This window comes from Typopeltis vanoorti, chromosome 5 (assembly GCF_054136105.1).
Source record: "Typopeltis vanoorti isolate ZY-2024b chromosome 5, IOZ_Tvanoo_1.0, whole genome shotgun sequence".
Taxonomy (NCBI): Eukaryota; Metazoa; Arthropoda; class Arachnida; order Uropygi; family Thelyphonidae; genus Typopeltis; species Typopeltis vanoorti.
Genome location: NC_143553.1, coordinates 97,087,507 through 97,108,107, shown reverse-complemented (window position 1 = coordinate 97,108,107; position 20,601 = coordinate 97,087,507). Strand labels below are relative to the sequence as shown.

At 36.2% G+C, this 20,601-nt stretch overlaps 1 protein-coding gene across 1 annotated transcript in view; it reads left to right on the top strand.

Annotated features, from left to right (window-relative positions):
- Positions 1–1,574: 1,574 nt before the first annotated feature.
- Positions 1,575–20,601, top strand: part of LOC150106676 (piRNA biogenesis protein EXD1-like) — a 187,764-nt gene continuing 168,737 nt past the window's right edge. The window contains exons 1-2 of the mRNA XM_090392627.1: positions 1,575–1,787; positions 16,552–16,620. Coding sequence (XP_090248753.1) covers positions 1,652–1,787; positions 16,552–16,620 — 205 coding nt within the window. The 5' untranslated portion in view covers positions 1,575–1,651. The remainder of the gene's footprint in view (positions 1,788–16,551; positions 16,621–20,601) is intronic.

The window sequence follows — 20,601 nt, the reverse complement described above, 5'->3', positions numbered from 1 at the left end:
GATATAGGGTTGGTGAGATGGATAGGTGGGTGGTTGATGGAGAGATATCAAAGAGTAGTTTATTCAGGAGTAGAGTCCAAAAGACGGCCTGTGACTAGTGGTGTGCTGCAGGGTTCTGTTCTTGGATCACTGCTGTTTATTTTGTTCATTAACGATATAGGGAAGGATCTAAGTGCAACAGTTCATTTGTTCGCTGATGATGCAAAGTTGGGTAGGGTGATAGTGAACCCAGAAGATGTCAAAGTCTTGCAAGATGACTTAGATAGATTGGAGTTCTGGACTAAGGAGAATGGATGTCAATTTAATGTGACAAAATGTAAGGTTATGCATTTCGGAGTGAAAAGATTAGCAGCAGTATACCACATTGGTGGAACTGTACTCTAGGAGATTGATGAGGCCAGGGACTTGGGAGTGTTGGTGGATAGGGAGTTGAAGTTTAGGGGGCACATTGCAAAAGTAGCTGAATCAGCTCATCAACTCACTTGGTTGTTGAAGAATACATTGACGAGCAGAAACAAGCAAGTTATTGTACGTCTGTGCCGAGCCTTGAAAAGATCTCATCTCGACTACTGTGCCCAGATTTGGTGATCTTGGTTCCTTGTTGATGGGGAGGGGGGTTGAGAAGATCCAGAGGCGAGTGACCATGATGATAGCAGGTCTGTGGAATGAGCCTTATGAGAACAGGTTGAAGATTGGTGGGTTGCAGAAATTAGTTAATAGGTGGAAAAGGGGAGATATGATTGAGACATTCAAATTGCTAAAGGGATTCTATAGGATTAATTTAGAGAATATTTTTGAGATCAGGACACTAGTGGTGGGAGAACTAAGAGACACCTGTGGAAGCTGGGCAAGAGTGTGGTTAGCAGGGGTGTTAGAGCTGGGTTCTTTATTTTTAGAGTGGTAAATGAGTGGAATAAGCTGCCAGAGTCTGTTGTGGGTGCTATGACGGTGAGCGAGTTCAAGGCAAAGTATGATAGATACTGTGAGAATGTCGTATAGTTGTGTGGACATGATGTTTAGGGCCTCCCTCGATGAGTCTAAGGACTCCCTGGAGTCGCCTGAAATAATAATTATAATATTCAGCATGATAATGATTCACCATGCTTAAAACTTAAGAAAATAAGTAATAAATATATTTTGACTTATACAAGCGTCAAAAAACTTTTTTTTCAAAAAATATATAAAAAAATAAAATAATGGGTTCCTGGTACCTTCTTAGATAATTTCGAGGGCCTATTTTGTTAGCCCGTCAGCCGCTGCTGAGATCTATTGTGGAAATCATATTGTGGTTCTGTAATATACCAAGCACTTTATTTCGTCTATCTCTAGACTCTCATCAGTCAATGACACGTGCGGCACTGCAATATCACAACCATGGTCGTATAGTTTTGCAAAAAAAAAGAAAAGAAAAAATCACTCGGTAAATTTGAGAGAGACGAAACTTGTAGTGCCTGTTAGAAATGCGCACACACAACGTACGTGATTTGCTTTGAGAAAAGTAGGGGCCACGGGTCGATTTAGAAAGGCCATATGGTTACACTGTCTGTTTACCAGGTAGCGTTGTAGAGCATGAAGCGAGGATTGTTTATGGTACCGTTGTGTCATTTGTTTACATTTGCTTGAAAGCTTGTTTTAAATAGGGACAAGAAATATGCGGATGTTAGATAGTGTTTCCACTTTAATTAATCTGAATGGATATCGTATACAAATTAAAACAAGTGATGGCTTATATGAAGGAACAGTAGAAACGGTCTCTCCGGTAACAAAATGTGTGTTGTTGAGCAAAGGTAACATTGAGAGTTTATTTTCAGTTTATTTATTTGTTATCACTTTGCGTTATTGTCATTATATTGATGAAATTCGTTTGTGTTATTTGTTTAAAAGCTTGTTTTAAATAGAGACAAGAAACATTCGGATGTTAGATAGTATTTCTACCTTAATTAATCTAAATGGATATCGTATACAAATTAAAACAAGTGATGGTTTTACATGAAGGAACAGTAGAACTTCATCATAAATGTGTTGCTGAGTAATGGGAAAGCTATTTATTTATTTTTTACGGTTTATTTATTTACTTATTGACTGATTTATTCTTATCGCGTATTACTGTCATTATAACATCATGTCATCATGGCCACTTATCTGCGAGATGATAGAACTTGTCCGGTAGTCTGTATTACCCCTGTGCTGTTTTCAAATTTTTCTTCTGCTTAGTATTTGGCACCCCACCGAGCCCTTGGAATTGCAGGACATTTTACATCCACTATTCATCATCAGCATCATCAAATTCCTGCCATGTACCCCTCAAGGGGTGTAGAGGATGTGATAGTACTACATGAAAAATTTACATCATTACTAACTTCCTATCTACAATTTTCTTCCAAATCAGTGTTACTTGTCAAGATTCCAACGTTATCTGATCTTATATTTCTGTCATCTAAGGCACTTTGTACCGTATCAATCCATCTATACCTTTGTCTTCCTCTGGGTCGTTTTCCTGCCAACCTGGAGGAGAACACTTGTTTTGCTAATCGTTCTTCGGCCATTCTGTTTAAGTGACCATACCACCTGAGATTATCTCTGCTAATGCATTCCTGGATGCTTACAATGTCAAGTTCTTTCCTAATATCCTCGTTTTTAATATGATATTGTTATTGATGCCATCTGTTCACACCCCTAATCTTTCTCAGGACTCTCATATCTGCAGTCTCTAGTCATTGGTTAAGTGCTTTACTTCTGACCCAGCTCTCAGATCCATAAGTTAAAACTGGTTTGAACATTGTCTTGTATACAGCTAATTTAGTTTTCTGACTAATTTCTCTCTTATTCCATATGAATTTATTCAATTGACTTCCTACCATACCAGCTTTGTTGATTCTTTTGTCTATTTCCATATTTAATTTGCCATCTTTACTAAAAATCGTGCCTAAGTAGCTGAAACGTCTTACTTATTCCACAGGTTCTTCATTCACAACGCAGTTGACATTTTCAATGATTCTGCCTATTTTCATTGTCTTTGTCTTTTTATTGCTGACCTTCATACCATATTTATTACAACAGTTATTCAATTTAGTCAGGGAATCTTGCAGACTTGTAGCGGATTTATTTAGAAGTATAACATCGTCTGCATAAAGCAGAGAGCTGACATTAACGTCTTCAATTTTGATATCAGGTTTAATACCACTTTCCTTCGTAATATGATCCATATAGATAATGAATAACAGAGGGGATAATGTACATCCTTGTCTCACACCAGATTTAAAATTAAACCATCTTCCTGTACTTCCTTCAATCCTAATCGCTGATTTACAACTCAAATAAAGAATAAGTATTGCTTGATATAATGCTCCATTGATGCCATATAACTGTAGCGTATTGAATAGCATCTCTCTTGGCACCTTGTCATATGCCTTTTCCAAATCGACAAAACTTAAATACAGATCTTTGTTATATTCCCATGCTTTCTCGACTATTTGTCGTAAAGTGAAGATCTGATCCTGACAGCCTCTATTTGGCCTGAATCCAGCTTGTTCTTCACCAAGTTTTTCTTTCACAATTCTTCTCAACCGTTTCTCAAGTAGACTAGCATAAATCTTACCAGGAACACTCAGGAGGGAAATACCTCTGTAATATTCACAGTGAGTTTTATTTCCCGTTTTATATATGGGTACTCCTAGCTCAATTCCTCCCATTAAGTGTATTTTGCCAGTTGAAAAAAATGTATTATGGGGAGAGAAACTGAAAAATTCAATATATAAGGTAATGCTTCATAAATCCTTTACACGTGTTTCATATTTGCATATTTACTGATACTAGTGTAATATAGATACTAATGTTTTGCTGTTATCTATTTCACAAATGTGAAAACATCATCAAATTCCTTAAACAAATTCCATAGGATATTATTGAGAAATACTATAAGTTTATTATTACTAACTTCTTACCAATGACAGATCACACACCAATTTTGTCCAGACTGGTCTCTTATCTGTTATGACTCATATTGTCAGATCTTATATTTCAATAGTCTAGGGCACTTCTGTCTATATCAGTCCACTGAGATCTTAATCTTCATATGGGTCTTTTTCTGTCCATTCCGGCATCAAATGTCAGTTTTCATAGCCTTTCTTTTCTAGATTAGCTCTGCTCACACATTCCTGAATATTAACAATGCCAGGTTCAGTTCCTTCTTGATATCTTTATTTTTAATATGCTTCTGCCATTGATGCCATCTTTTGCTCCCTTTAATTTTTCTCAGAACTCTCATATATGCAGTCTCTGGTATTTGATCAACAGCTTTATTTCTAGCTGAGGTGTCATATAAGTTGAAATTGGTTTGAACAGTATCTTGTATATTGCTAGTTTCTCTTTTATTATATGAAAATTTATTCATTGATTTCCCACCATACCTGCTTTGCTTATTCTGTTTCCATATTTAATTTTAGTCTTCACTAAAAGTTTTCCAGAATATCTGAAATATTTTACTTGTTTCAAGAGATTCTGCATTGAAGATGTAGCTATTCCATATTCTTGCCTATGCATAGGTAAGAACATGGACACTATCTTTATTGCTGATTTTGCTACTGCATTTGTTACAGCAGTTTTTCAGTTTAGTTAAAGAATCCTGGAGACTTGTACTGAATTTGTTTAGGAGTATAAGATTATCTGCATAAAGTAAAGAACTAGGGGTGCTTAAGGGTCAAAGCTGTATAACTGAGAGGAGACCTCCAATAGCCTTTAAAGGAATGCGGAGAACCGACCAGGGCTTCTGACCTAATGTCCAAACCTCTCCTTCTCGTGTTGCACCCTTTTGGGTATCTACTTTGATACTGAACGAATGAGGATGGGCTGGCAATTTGGGATTTAGCCGACCAAATTGTATTCTTATTGGTTAAACCAAAATAAAAAATGATGGTACAACACGACAAAATTTCATGCCGGCTGGGGCGTCGCCCGGTTAAACAAGGCCCCCGTTGTTTTCGCCAGGGAACCAGGGCGAACAGCGAAAAGTCAGCTACTGGAACAAATCTGAAAACAAACCACAACTCAACATCACCAGAGTTAAAGATCGGTACTATCAACGTAAGAAGCCTGAATGGCAAAGAAATGGAGCTAGCTGAGGAATTAGATAAGTACCAGATCGACATAATAGGGGTGACTGAAACAAAAAAGACCAAAACTGGTGAGATCTTTCTGAGCAATAAATACAAAATGTTATATTCAGGCAATGACAATCAAGGAAAAGAAGGAGTAGCCATAGTATTCAACACAAAATATGAGGCTAATCTTCTTGAATGGCAGTCAGTCTCAAGTAGAGTAATGTGGACAAATATAAGAATGAGGAACTGGACAATGAGACTTATTTGTGCCTATGGTCCCACAGAAGGTTCTACTAAGGTAGAAGTGGAGGAATTTTTTGAGGCTTTAGAAAAAGCAACTGACACAATGAAAAAGGAAAAGTTGGTCCTTGTTGGGGATCTAAATAGTAGAGTAGGAAATGATTGTGAGACATACAAAAATATTTTGGGAAAATTTGGAGAAAAGAGCAAAGCTAATAATAATGGCAAATATCTGTTGGATTTCTGCTCAGGACATGGACTGGTTATTACTAACACCATGTTCCAACATAAAAATGTGCACAAATTCACATGGAGAGAAGAGGCTAGGAATAAGAAAAGTCTCATTGACTATGTTATTGTTGATAGTGATGTTTTCTCCCTGGTGCAGGACACCAGAGTGTACAGAGGATTTGAAATTGGAAGTGATCACTGTTTAGTCTTGAGCAGGATAAAATTGAATTTCATATTGAAAAGAATAACATGTAAGAAAGTTTTAAAGCGAATAAAAGTTGAGCAGCTCTCAGATGTGAACTGTAGACTAAAATACAGAAATATTATTGAAAAGAAAATGAAAGAGTTTGAGAACAGGAATCAAACCTTGGAGATTCAGTGGCAAACTCTGAAGGAAACATTGATTGATTGTGCCAGAGAGGCATGTGGTGAGGTTGTCTGCAAGGATAAAAAAATCAGAACTCCCTGGTGGACACAGGAAGTTAAAGAGGCAGTGAAGGAAAAGAAGAAAGCATATCAAAAGTTCCTGGCAAATAAGTCAGCTTTTACTCTTACAGAATACAGAGACAAATGTAAGAAAGCTAAACAGTGTGTAAAACTAGCTAAACAAAAGTCATGGGAGGACTTTGGCATGAATATAGAAAATAAATGGATAGAAGGGTGGTTGAAGGAGAGATACCAGAGAGTGGTTTATTCAGGAGTGGAGTCAAAAAGACGTCTTTTGACTAGTGGAGTGCCGCAGGGCTCTGTTCTTGGACCACTGCTTTTCAATTTGTTCATCAATGATATTGGAAAGGATTTGAGAGGAAGTGTTCACTTGTTTGCTGATGATGCAAAGTTGGGTAGAGCAATTGTGAGTGCACAGGATGTCAAAATTTTACAGGATGATTTGGATAGTTTGGAGGACTGGGCTAGGAAAAATGGATGTCAGTTTAATGTGGCAAAGTGTAAGGTTATGCACTTTGGGGTGAAAAGAATAGCAGCAGTATATCGCATTGGTGGAACCGTACTCCAGGAGATTGATGATGCCAGGGATTTGGGAGTGCTGGTGGATAGGGAGTTGAAGTTTAGGGGGCACATTGCAAAAGTGACTAAAACAGCTCACCAAATCACTTGGCTTCTGAAAAATACTTTAACATGCAGAGACAAACAAGTTGTTGTTCCTCTGTATAGAGCCTTGATAAGACCCCATCTGGACTTCTGTGCCCAGTTATGGGCACCAGGGTTTCTTCGTGATAGGGAGGAAGTGAAGAGGGTCCAGAGACGAGTGACCAAGATGATAGCAGGTTTGTGGAATGAACCGTATGAGAATAGGTTGCAGATTTGTGGGTTGCAGAAATTGGACGATAGGCGAAGGAGGGGTGATATGATTGAGACATTCAAATTACTGAAGGGTTTTTATAAGATTGATCCAGAAGATATTTTTGAAAATATGACTGGTGGTGGGAGGACTGGGGGCCATGCATGGAAGCTGGGCAAGAGCGTGGTTGACAAGGGTGTTAGAGCTAGGTTTTTTACTTGGAGAATGGTGAATGAGTGGAATAAGAGAATGTACATTGTCCCCTCGGTTATTCATTATCTATATGGATCACATTATGAAGGAATGTGGTATTACACCTGATATCAAAATTGGAGATGTTAATGTCAGCTCTTTGCTTTATGCGGATGATGTTATACTTCTAAATAAATCCGCTACAAGTCTGCAAGATTCTCTGACTAAATTGAATAGTTGTTGTAATAGATATGGTATGAAGGTCTGCAATAAAAAGACAAAGACAATGAAAATAGGCAGAATCATTGAAAATGTCAACTGTGTTGTGAATGGAGAACCTGTGGAACAAGTAAAACATTTCAGCTACTTAGGCACAATTTTTACTGAAGATGGTAAACTAAATATAGAAATAGACAACAAAATCAGCAAAGCTGGTATCGTGGGAAGTCAATTGAATAAATTCATATGGAATAAGAAAGACATTAGCCGGAACACTAAATTAGCTGTATACAAGACTGTGTTCAAACCAATTTTAACTTATGGATCTGAGAGCTGGGTCAGAAGTAAAACACTTGACCAAAGACTAGAGACCACAGATATGAGAGTCCTGAGAAAGATTAGAGGCGTGAACAGATGGCATCAATGGCAATATCATATTAAAAATGAGGATATTAGGAAAGAACTTGACCTTGTCAGCATCCAGGAATGCATTAGCAGAGCTAATCTCAGGTGGTATGGTCACTTAAATAGAATGGGAGAGGAAAGATTAGCAAAACAAGTGTTCTCTGCTAGTTTGGCAGGAAAACGACCCAGAGGAAGACCAAGATATAGGTGGATTGATACGGTACAAAGTGCCTTAGACGATAGAAATATAAGATCTGATAATGTTGGAGTCTTGACAAGTAACAGACTGATTTGGAGGAAAATTGTAGATAGGAAGTTAGTAATGATGTAATTTTTTCATGTAGTACTGTCATATCCTGTACACCCCTTGAGGGTACATGGCAGGAAATTGATGATGATGATGAGTAAAGAACTGATTTTGATCTCTTTGATTTCAATGTCAGGTTTAATAACACTTTTTTAAACACTTTATGGAGTTAGTGTGTACTGTTATCTTACACCAAATTTTTCATCAAACAATCTTCCTGTACTATTCATTGTTTTGTCGACAGACTTAAATATATACTAAGTATTTGCTATTTGCAGTGTCCTATTCACACTATAGCATTTTGAACAGACTTTTCCTCTTAACACTTTGTAAAGAGAAAAGCCTGTTCAACATGCCTTTTCCAGATCTACAAAACTATAGATTCTTGTTACATACTATGTTTTCTCAATTATTTGTATTTATGGATGGATATTCTGAGAGTTCTCTATTCCTATTTGGAATTTGACCTTTTAAAGCCACTGTAAAACTTATATAAAGCTCTCCTCAAGCTGCCTTTCCACATTTCATGTTTTTGATGGCTTTTTCTATCTCAAGTATTGATATGTATTTCTGGCTGTATTCCTCTTGAATATTTTCTTCCAAAATCTGTGTCTTGTTTCATTTAACAGTCATTTGGAGTAGTTACTTCAAACATCTAGAATAACTACTCCAGACATCTAGAATGTCTTTTATCTTCTATTAAATTATTTCAGGAGAATACAACGTATACTAAATATTAATTAAAAGAAAACCTTAATCGATACTTCTTATATTTCAGCAATGCTACATTATCATCTTCATGGGAACATATGAAGGTGCAAGCAGGCACTAACAACGATGAAGATGGCAATGTAACATTGCCAAATTATAGGAATTATTGATTAAAATTTTCTTTTAATTAATATTTAGTATACATTGTAATTTCCTGAAATAATTTAATAGTCGTGTGTTACCAAGGTATAAGCTTATCTACAAAATTATCTTTTATCTTCAGTTTTTATATCATCTCTGATTCCTTTTAAAATTACTCTTTCCTCCATTTCTGAGTTTTTCACGAGCCTCCAAAATATTTTGCCATCTTTCTGATATTTGTATATGAAGAAACAAAAGTAAGTGATGGGGAAGTGAAAGGAAGTATGAACAAGAAAATGGAAGTAAGGTGCGGCAGAACAAGAAGTAGCAAGACTACAGGAGCGACAGAATGAAATTGCTGGAATGCAAGATTTGAAGAGTTATTTAAAATGAAAAATGAAATGAGGAATATGTGAAGTGATATTAAACATTAAGTGGAAACAAATGAATGAGTGCAAAAGAATAGAATGAAAGAAAAAAAAAAGATGAAGAATGATTTGACAATAGCAGCATATGGAGATTCCATTGTTAGGGGATTTAGAAGTTAGAGGTTAATGGAAGAGTCCATAAGGTCTGCTATCCAGGAGGGAGAATGAGCAAGATAATTCATGCTTTGGACATGAGGAGGAAATGAGCAAGAGAATTAGTGGTAGTTGTGGAACAAATGATTTAAGTGAACATAAAGAGAACGTAAGCTCTGTAGCTCAGTTGGTATAGACAAAGCCCTTTGGTCGGAAAGACCGGGATTCAATTCCCATCCATGATCTGAGGAGCCTTTATCTGGTCTCCTTTGACTAAAGGTGAGTTAACTCTCATATGGAGGTGGAGGGCTTTTCACCCGGAAACTTGGGTTTTTTTGTCCCTCAGAACAGGCAAACCAGCCCCGTTAACACATACACATCTACAGACACAAGACATTCCTGGAATAAGGATTAACCAACCTATTTCATAGGATTTTTATTTCTAATGCCTGCATGGTGAAGTGTAGGTCTATGCATGAGCATAAAATCAGGAAGGGTGGATATCAGGAGGTTATTGAGGAAAGTGAAAGAAACAGTATAGTGGGAAAGGCTGTCGGTGTGTTGCCAAGGTATGATGATGATGAGTTGAGACGGAGAGCCAGAATCATGAATGGTATGCTACTAGAGCTGTGTCAGGAGAAGAGAGAGCTTTTGTGGATGTATGACCTGTATTTGAGGGAAGAATGGAATTATACAGAAGGATTGCCTTGGACTGAGTGAACTAGTGAAACTGTTGCTAGATGGAAGTGCAGTGTTCGATGCAAGCAAGAGGTCAGAAGTAAGAGAAGTGAAAGACCAGGAGAGTGGTATGGAAGAGGCTGAAGTGCTTGGCATTGGAAACAATAGTAATGTGAGAGATGAAGAGAGAATGGAAATGCAAGAGGCACAAGGGAAATGAGGGGAGCCCTGGTGGATAAGGAGGCAGCATAGGAAGAGTAGATGTTGAAAGTAGTAGTGAATGTATGTATGGGGATGATTATCATAGAAATGGAGTGGGGTAGTTAAGACTGAGCAGATATGTGTGGTAAGTGGTGATAAAGGTGATTGGACAAGGGCAAGTGTGGTGATGAAATCGCAACCAAGTGGCTTGGGTACAACTGGTTATAGATCTAAAAGTGAACTGCTGTGTTTATTTACAAATGCCAGGAGTATCAGAAATAAGAAAGATGAAATTGTTGCAGTGATTTAGTTTAATCACCCCAAAATTGGTGAATGAAGATGATATCCAAACAGGAATAGAAATAGTAGCAAAAAAACCCTAATATATTTCATCCAACGTTATGTGGACATCACCAAGGAAATAGACCATTAACTATATTCAAAAGATTAATCAAAATAATGTCATAAATCATTCATATATGCTGTCTTTCTTACTTTGGGCAGACTGACTGTTCTGCCTTGATTAGAATTGAAGAACATCAAGACTATTACATTTTTGGAAAGTGACAAGTCTGGCCATGCTTCTCATGTTATTCACACTAGGCACAGAGTTCTTTGGAACCAAACAAAACTTCTTCACTTCATCAAGTTCAAATTCAGTCGTCTCCTCCTTGAAATGTGAAATGTTAAGAAATCATCCAAACCTAAACTGATCAGACAATATGCCAATATCCAATTTTGTGAAGTGATTACTATTAATTGTTCGTAAGTTTTTTAAATGAATAATTATTTTATTTTATTATTATTATTTTAATCTACATATATTTAATCTATATATGCAACTTACTACAATTGTTTCTTTGAACTCTAATAGTGTAATATCATATACTTCAGCTGTGAAGGAGACATCATCTAATATATGCATGATTTATGACTCATTATTTCGATTCATCTTTTGAATGTAGTTAACGGTCTATATCTCTGATGATGTCGGCACAATGTTGGATGCAATATATTGGAGTTTTTGAATAAATTCTATATAATTTTGTTACATGTGTAAACTGTGAAACTCATTTAATTTATACCTGTTGTTATACATAAAAAATCTCATTTATTTATATATGACACATGTATCCAAAAACCTTTCCATTGGTCATGAAAATCTTTATTACTGTCACTTTGTCAATCAACATATAAAAATGCATTGATTGACAGAATAGCTCAAGTCTTGAAGTATCATCCCATGAAAGTTGCCTTTACTCTTCTAAACAAACTATCCATTATTTTGTGATTACTAAAGTCACCTCATCAGCCATTAAAAAAAAAAAAAACAGGAATTTATACAAGATATGCTACACTTGTGGAATTTATTAAGTAGATGAGATGGGCCACTCAGGAGACATCTGAATGGATGAATGTATTACTCATGTAGGAAAAAAAAAGAACACATGAATCTGAAGCCTTCTACACAACTCGGCAAAATGTAAGGTTATTTGGCAGCAAACTAAATTGCCCTCTATCTTGTATTACAGGTACATTTGGAAGTTAAAACAAAAGAGACATGAGAATTTTCATTAGACAGAAGTGAGAACAAATGACTATTGCCATCTTGCATTTCTGATCCCGACTTCCTAATTGGGATATTAATAGTCCTTGTGTGTGTTGTGTGGGTGATTTTTCTCTTTTGTGGGGTTAAAAACAAGTTTCTTCTCTAAAGGGGGGAAAAAAATATATATATACACACACACACACACACACACACACACACTCCAAAGACTGATTAATGGTATGAAGCTAATTATGAGAGGAATCATTCAGTGAGGCTATAGGAAATCCCAAGAGTTCTTTGGCTATATTTCAAGTAAAAGGAAAAATGATGATCATGGATTATTTTAATGAGAGCTAATGATAGGTAGGTAACAGAGTGCAACAAAATAGTTGAGCTGCTGAGTAATTATTTTTCAAGAGTGCACCACCCAGATGCAACATTCACTAATTTGAGAATAGAGATAGATGAATTGGATGTAATCCAGACCACAATCTAATTCTTGCTCATTATCTCTCTCATAGAACAATGCTCACATAGCTAGTCATTCTGAAAGGAATTCAGAAAGCCATTCTGAAACCTTTGTGACTGCTTCATTCCCATGGTTTGGCTGTTGTTTCCATCCCAGTAATCCTCTGGCATGGAAACATACATTCCCCAGACCACTCTAAAGTGTCACCCTCTGTCTAAGCCTTGGTTCTCAAATATTTGCATGTTGTCCAAATGCAGATAAGTATTTTGGTCTCTTGAGATCAGTTGATTTAATTTATGGCCCATAACTTCAACCCCCCCCTCTTCACACCTGGATGGTACTATTGCATCATCACCCACAGAAAAAGTCATTCTCCTAGCTTCGTGCTTTTCCCCCAATGCATACATAACTGAATCATTGCAAATGTCCCTCAACCATTCCAAATGCTTAATACTTAACGTCTCCTTTGCCCTTTTGCCAGATCAGATTATTGTCCAAATTAGACACTAAAAAGTCTCATGGTTCTGATGGTATTCCTTTGATTGTGCTGAAGATTTGTGTGCCAGAAATTAGTTCGTGTTCAACCCAGGCTAATTCTATTCTGGATTCTATAGAGAAAAGGGCAGTTAGACTGAGTAATGAATTCTGATCCCCCCCCCTCTCTCTCTCTTTCTTTCTCTAATACACTCTGCTGACTTTCACACAGGTGCTCAGTTTCTACTGCTTGAATCTTCTATAAATACTTCTCCTGCTACTGTTCATGAATTTATCAGTAATTCTTGCACTCCATCATATCTATTCAAACACATGTATCAACCAGTCAGCACTCCCTCACAGTCCAACTCCAAACCCCCACAAAACAAACTTCTCCTCATCTTTGTTCATTGCTTCCACTGCTCTCATCTAGAACAGTCTCCTATCACATGTTGCAAATTTTTTCACTTGGTTATTAATTAACACGTTCGCTGCCACGCTACTTCGGCATAGTCTGTTCCCGTATGCCGAGCAATTTCACTTCTTCAAGGTCAGTACGGTAATCTCGTTGCCGGCAGTAAGCATCATACGAGTATACTCGTAGTTGGCTTGTGTAGAGCATATACCATCTATGAGAATACACAGTTTTGATGCTAGCTCCACAAGCCAAGCATTTTCACTTTTTCAAGGTCAGTACAGTAATCTCGTTGCCGGCGGTAAGCATCATACGAGTATACTTGTAGTTGGCAGCGAACGTGTTAAACTAAACTTGCCAAGAAATTCTCTTCTTGTTTAATTCTTTAGCCAAATGTAAGCAAACCAAGTTTTCATGTGAAGTATCTTCATGACTAGGCTATTTGAATGTAGAGTCTAATGACTTCATAATAATTACCTTAGTATTCCATAATGCAAAGCACATATCTTTTTGGATATGTATGGTGTTATGCATTATTAAAAAGACCACTACCCAGACTGGTTCAGACAGTATGTGCAAAATACGTTACTGATCTATTGTGCCAGATCTCAGTAACTGGTTTTAAATCATAAGTCACTTATGATTTAAAGATGATAAAATGATATCTGTCATTTTATCTGTCTCTTCCCAGAGTGTGGTCTGTGTTCTGTATGTGCTGATGTATAAACTGAATGGGAGAGTGGAAAGATTGGTGCTGAGAGACTTCCCACTTTGATCCTTATGAACATGTATAATGTTATCCATTATGAGAAGGGATATTACCCAGACCAGTTTCGACCTTTATTGAGGTCTCATCAGACCTTTTCCAGAGTATCTTAGTAATAAGGTGTGATACCTTCTGGCTAGTTGTATGTGAAAATATGATTTCTGCATTACTTCAACCTTGGTATCACTTCTGGGTCCAACTCCCACTGATGAGACCTCAATAAAGGTCTGGATAGTGGCCACTATCCAGACGAAACCAGTCTGGATAGTGACCCTGCCTATAATGCATAGCATTATACAAGTCTATGATATGTGCATTTCAATAAGGAAATACCATGAGTAGGCATATTTAAATAAATTATAATACCAGAATTAACTCACGTAAAATATTATTTATTAGTATAAGTTTTGCCTAAGTATCAAAGGTATGTTCAGTACAAAGCTAATAGAACAATAACTGACAATTCCAAAAGGCACCACCTAAGTAGGTAATGTAAGATAACTAAAAAAAAAAAGGTCATTAAATTTTGTAACTTATTAAAAAATAATAATAAAAAATATAAATAAATAAATAAAATAATATATATATATCTATATGCAATTAAAAAAAGTTAGGAAAGATTAGCTGATTTACTATCTTTGTGGAAGTACTATCTTCCACAAAGGGGATATACACACACAGACCATCAGATCTGTTTAAGTTGGTAGAGTGAAGGAAGTTTCATGTGTTTCTTTATAAAACTGTTCCATGAGGAACTGACTTTTGTGAAGGACTCTTGTCTTGTTCCAATGAACTCTATGTCTAGTGTCGATATGTAAGTTAATTCTGGTATTATAATTTATTTAAAAAAAAAAAAGGATATGTGCATTGCATTATGAGATACCCAGACTGGTTTCGACCTTTATTGAGGTCTCATCAGTGGTGTCATCAGACCTTTTCTAGAGTATCTTAGTAATAAGGTGTAACCTTTTCTGGCTAGTTGTATATGGAAATATGATTTCCACATTACTTCAACCTTGGTATCACTTCTTGGTCTGGCTCTCACTGCTTAGACCTCAATAAAGGTCGAAACCAGTCTGGGTAGTGGCCCTTTTCATAATGCATAGCATTATACAAGTCCGTAAGGATATGTGCATTGCATTATTGTATACTAAGGCAATTGATGTGAAGTCATTAGCCTCTATGTACAAGTAGCCCAGTCATGAAGTGACTTCATGTGCAATCTTTGTTTGCTTACGCTTGGATAAAGGATGAAATCAAGAATATTTCATGGATCTTTAATTTATAGGATTTATGCGTGTAATGGTTAATTTGGATCTCCCAGTCTCTGGACTTCATGGAAATGCTGTAAAATAATAATATCCCTATTAGAAAGTTTCCTATCCATGTAGTACAATAATTTTTAATTGTACTACATGGATAGATGAAATGATCTTGACAAAGGCAAATAACGAATCATCTCTTTCCACAGAGTTGTTACAGCATCAGCACCTACACCCCATATAATGGAAAAACACAATCTTGTTTGCATAAACTTGACTATAATAATAATGTTTATATAATCATGAATCTCAAGCATAAAGTTTTTGTGATTCATCATTCTATCTCTTCTCCCCCCCACACACACACTATAAAAATATTAAGATGAGAGTGTTATTTCTACTCCTTAATATGATTATATAGTTTGTCTATGAATTCTATGAATGGAAGAAAAAGAAATCAAAGATATTGAAGAACAGCAATATAAATACTAAAGAAGATGTAAGGAACAAACTTTATATTTATTTATTTTTTATTTTATTATTATTATTTTTATAGTGTGGGTAGTAATTATGGTTACTAAGTAGTACATCAACAATTAAGCGTGTTTAGAGAATGTGATTCGGGAACATACTGAATGTCATCACAACAGCAGGTATAAGCTACTCTTAGGTAGATTTTGGTAACAGTAGAGCATAGAAAATATCATTGACTATACCATTCCAATATCCATACTTAAGCATCCAGATTACTTGGATAATTAAATATGGATATTGTTAGGCATTGAATTTTTGCAGTGTATGAGGATCTGACCATAGTCTACCAGTAAAGTCTGCAATTCTTTTGGGATTGCAAACAGAGCTTTGGATATAATATAAGGTTTCATCTACTTTCATAAAAAATTGTTGCAAAAGGAAGTTTTATGTAATTTATAGATTGGCAATTTTTTTTTTTTTTGGAGGAAGTAAGATTCATTCTGTACTGATATGGATTTAAATCTACTTTCAGCACTTCACATAAAGAGGAAATAATTTTATTATATTTACTTGTTATACTTTTTTTTTCTACAGTGAGTTTTCAACTACCCAGCGCTCAAATAACTGAAACCCCAGCTAACCATTTCTTGAATGGGATGGGTTGTTTTGTCATTAGACTCTTGGAACAGCACTATCTATATGTATTTAATTAAATTTCCCAGTGCAAAGGGGTAATTGAAAAATTCCTGTAGGTTGTAGATGTAACAAAAAATAAAATAAGTCATTCTGTGTTAATACTTGCAAGCTTATAACAAAATTAATTACAAAAAAAAGTTTTCTTATGCATAGATAATGTGTATTTCTACAATGAATATATTGTTGCATTTGTTTTTATAGTGACTTCACTATCAGATCAACAAACATACATGGGACTGCGTTCCTTTTATGATTATGAAATTTTGTCATGTAAGTACTTAATATTTTATTTCTTATAGAAAGATTTCCTAAATTTTAAACTTTGTGGATAATTTATTATTTCACTGTGTTCATGAATTTATTAAAGCCTTTGCATGAGCTGGCAGAGGGTGACTTTCCATTCTCACTTCTTAAATTCTCTTGATGTTTATGCATTCACTATCCACTCTGTCAGAGACGTCTATTCTTAGTCGCTAACAGTGCTGCTTCGTGTGAAAACTAGTGTTCAAATCCCATCTATGTTGCAAAGAGTGTTTATAAGGACTTTTCAAATGAAAGCAAGGCAGCAGGGTTTTTCTTCCACCAAACAAGCAAACCATCCAGTGAAATAAATATGATTAACAGATATAATATTGAAGAATTGTAGAGTAGGTGGCCTCCCTCGATGAGTCTTTAGACTCCCTGGAGGTAATAATAATAATATATTGGCCTCATGGCCTTTATTGCTACTACTGCTATCCATGCAAAGAATGTGACTGCACTTCACTTCTTTGCTTACAGTACCTCTATGCTCAAGATAAATGCCTGTGCTCTCTCAACATGATAGTTTCCCCCTTATGTTTTTACTTGGTTATTTAACTAAGTTTCAACTCTGGTATGGTCCCTAGGGAGTGAAAGGAAGGCAAAGCGGTTCCTTTGCATAAAGGTGGCTCTGAGACTGCAGTAGTCCAGGAGTGGTTGCATCTAGGCCTTGTAAAGAGACAAAATAATTTTCGTATCCTTACATGTCGATTTATGTTTCAACATCACAATTATCTTTTGAGTTGTATTTGCAATTTTCACAGGGTGACCTTTGAATGGCAGGTTTACTATCCACCATAATTCCAAGATCTGTAGTTTCATCAGTTTCTTGTAACATAATCCACTAATATAATATGGTGTTGGAAACTTCATCATGCTAAAATGCATAATGTTACACCTACTAACATTGAATTGACAGCCATTATCTTTTGTCTACCTTTCCAAGTTATTCAAATAATTCTGTAAGCACTGTATATCAACAGCATCCCTGAATGTCTAGCATTCTTTGCATCAACAATTGAACATCTCCTGTATGGTCCTTACCAATATCACTAATGTATAGATTGAACTACAATGATCAAGGACATATCTCGGGAACACCACTGGTCACCTTAAATCTGGTAGATCACACCCGCCATATACCACTTTCCTATCCATCAGCCACCCAAATATTCAAGTCAGTAATTTATACTCCAATTGCCATATTCTCTAGTTTATGCAATAGTCTTCTATGTGGTATCCTATTAAATACCTTAGCTCAGTCTAACGGTATCATATTTGTTTGAATGTGGCCAGCATTTTTGATAAAATCCAGATCTCCTAAGGGAAGTATTCCACTAAAAGAAATAACAGCCTTTTATTACAAAAAAAAAAAAAAAAATGTTTTGATCAAAACAAATAAATCTACAGCTATTCTAATGGTGCATACAGAATATAACAGGAAAATGAAGTTTTTCAAAAGATTTCTCTACTTATCTGGTTATAGAAGAGAATCCTACTAAGTCTCAGAATTGTGTTAAGTTTTTATATGTATAAATATATTTTTTAAAATTTACATCTTGGCCAAAAGGAATTACTAAAAAACTAAAACCTTACCACCATATCACACCACTTTGGATAAATGTGGCCCTAAAAAGTCACAAATCTGACCCCCCCCACACACATACACCTTTCTTCTATAGTTGATATTGTAGACAGCCTAACTACAGACTTGTCAAACAGTAGACTCATCTCCCCCCCCCCCCCAACCACCACCACCACACACATATACAGGCAGATCTTTCTTCATTGAAAGATGATATTCAGCCTTGAAATGGTTAAATAGAGAGACAAGAAATAGTGTAATTCAGAGAATCGAATCCAGTTGATTAGAGCAGAGCTTTCATTATACCAGGTTTTAAAAGAGCAAAATGAAATTGCATGTGAGAATTGCAGAAAAATTTTCTATGTTGAGCATTCCAGGAAAGATTTGTGCAAACATACTTCAAAAAAACCTAACAAAAATTGGTGAAACTAAAGCTGCTGAAGGGCAAGCTAGGTTTTAGGCAAACAGCAGTTGTAACAATCAAATTTTTACTGTAAGACAAATGAATCTTGGGAATATTATTAAGAGAGACCTCCAGGAAGTCAGGGACTCATAGAGGGTGGCTACATACTACTCCGCACAAGCTGTCATACCTGTCTTTGAATTCATTCATACTACTTCCAGCAGACAACAGTCACTGACAATTCATTCCAATCACACACCAGACTATGAAAGAAATCTCTCTCTCTCTCTCTCACTTCCATGTTGATGGCATTCATTGTCAACTTTCAAGGATCTATCTTGTCCTTTTCCCATCCATAAAATGAAAAATTCCACCTACTGATATCCTGTGTGACCCTTTCAGAAGTTTGTAAGTCTCAATCACATCACATCACCCCTCTTTCTCCTGTTTATTAGTGTCTGCAAATTCTCATTTTGTCTTCATAATTAATATTCCACAATCCTCATAATTTTTAACACTCTCCTTTGCACTTTCTCCATTGTATCAGAATCACAACAGAAACCCGACCAGACCAGACCATCACACAATAGTCCAAGTTAGGTCTTATCAAGGCCTAGTAAAGTGGCAAAATGACTTCCTTATTTTTACATTCAAGGTTTGTTTCAGCATTCCACTTATCTCCTGAGTTGTATTTGTAAACTTTGCTATATTGCCCTTGAACTTCAACTTCCTATCTACTAAAACTCCAAGATCCTTATCCTGATCAGTTTCTTTTAGCATAATCCCACCAATATGATATTAGAGATTTGGTAAGCAACAATGGGATGCAAAGTATATGCTTGGCGGGGAAACTTTAACGGAAGAAGAGGAGATGAGGGATCTACAAGTGATGGTGAACAAGGACCTGAAATTCAAGGGCCATGTTGCACAAAGTTGCAAAGACGTCACATCGGATAATAGCAATGATGCGGAGGACCCTGACTTGCAGGAATAGAGAAGTTATGATGGCATTGTATAAGGTCTTGATCAGGCCTCATATGGATTATTGTGCCAGGTTTTCATGGTGACAAGGATATGTTGGAAAGGGTCCAGAGAAGATTCACAAAGTTGGTCAGTGGTCTTTGGAATGTGGAGTTCAAGGACAGATTGAGAGAATGTAAGTTGCAGACCCTCGTGAATAGGAGGAAGAGGGGAAGAATATGATTGAGACATATAAGCTAGTCAGAGGTTGTTATCGGGTTGACATGGAAGAGATTTTTCATAGAATGGGAGAGGGGGTAGAACAAGATGCCATCACTGGAAACTGTATAAGGAGGGTGTGAGTAGAGGAGTTCTTTGCATGGAGAGTGGTTGGTGAGCAGAATGCTTTGCCTGAGTGTGTGTGTTGTGGGTGTAGACACATTGAATCAGTTTAAAGCATGGTTGGATCAACATTGTGTGCAATAGTGTGTACCTCCCATGATGAATCTCTGACTCCATGGGGGCCAAATGTTAATAATAATAATAATAATAATAATATCTCATCACACTAAAGTGCATGACTTTACATTTACTAACATTAAAACGACAGTTATTTTCATATGTTCACAATTCCAGCCTATTCAAATCATTCTTCAGCCATTGTGTATTAGCTGCATTCCTGATTACCTTGCCTATCTTTGCATCATTAACAAATAGTTGGGTGTCTCCTGTCAAATCCTTCTCAATATCATTAATGTAAAGACTGAATAACAATGAACCAAGAATTGATCCTTGTGGTACACCACTGGTTACTTTAAATCTTGCAGACTCAAATCCCTCACTTTTTGATATCTGTCAGTTAGCCATCCTCCTATCCATGTTAATATTTTATAAACCAAACCCATATTTTCAAGTTTATTATGCAACAGTCCATGCTGAATTCTGTCAAAAGCCTTAGCAAAATTAGTTTCACAGCAACAGTTCAACTTAATCTATTGTTTTT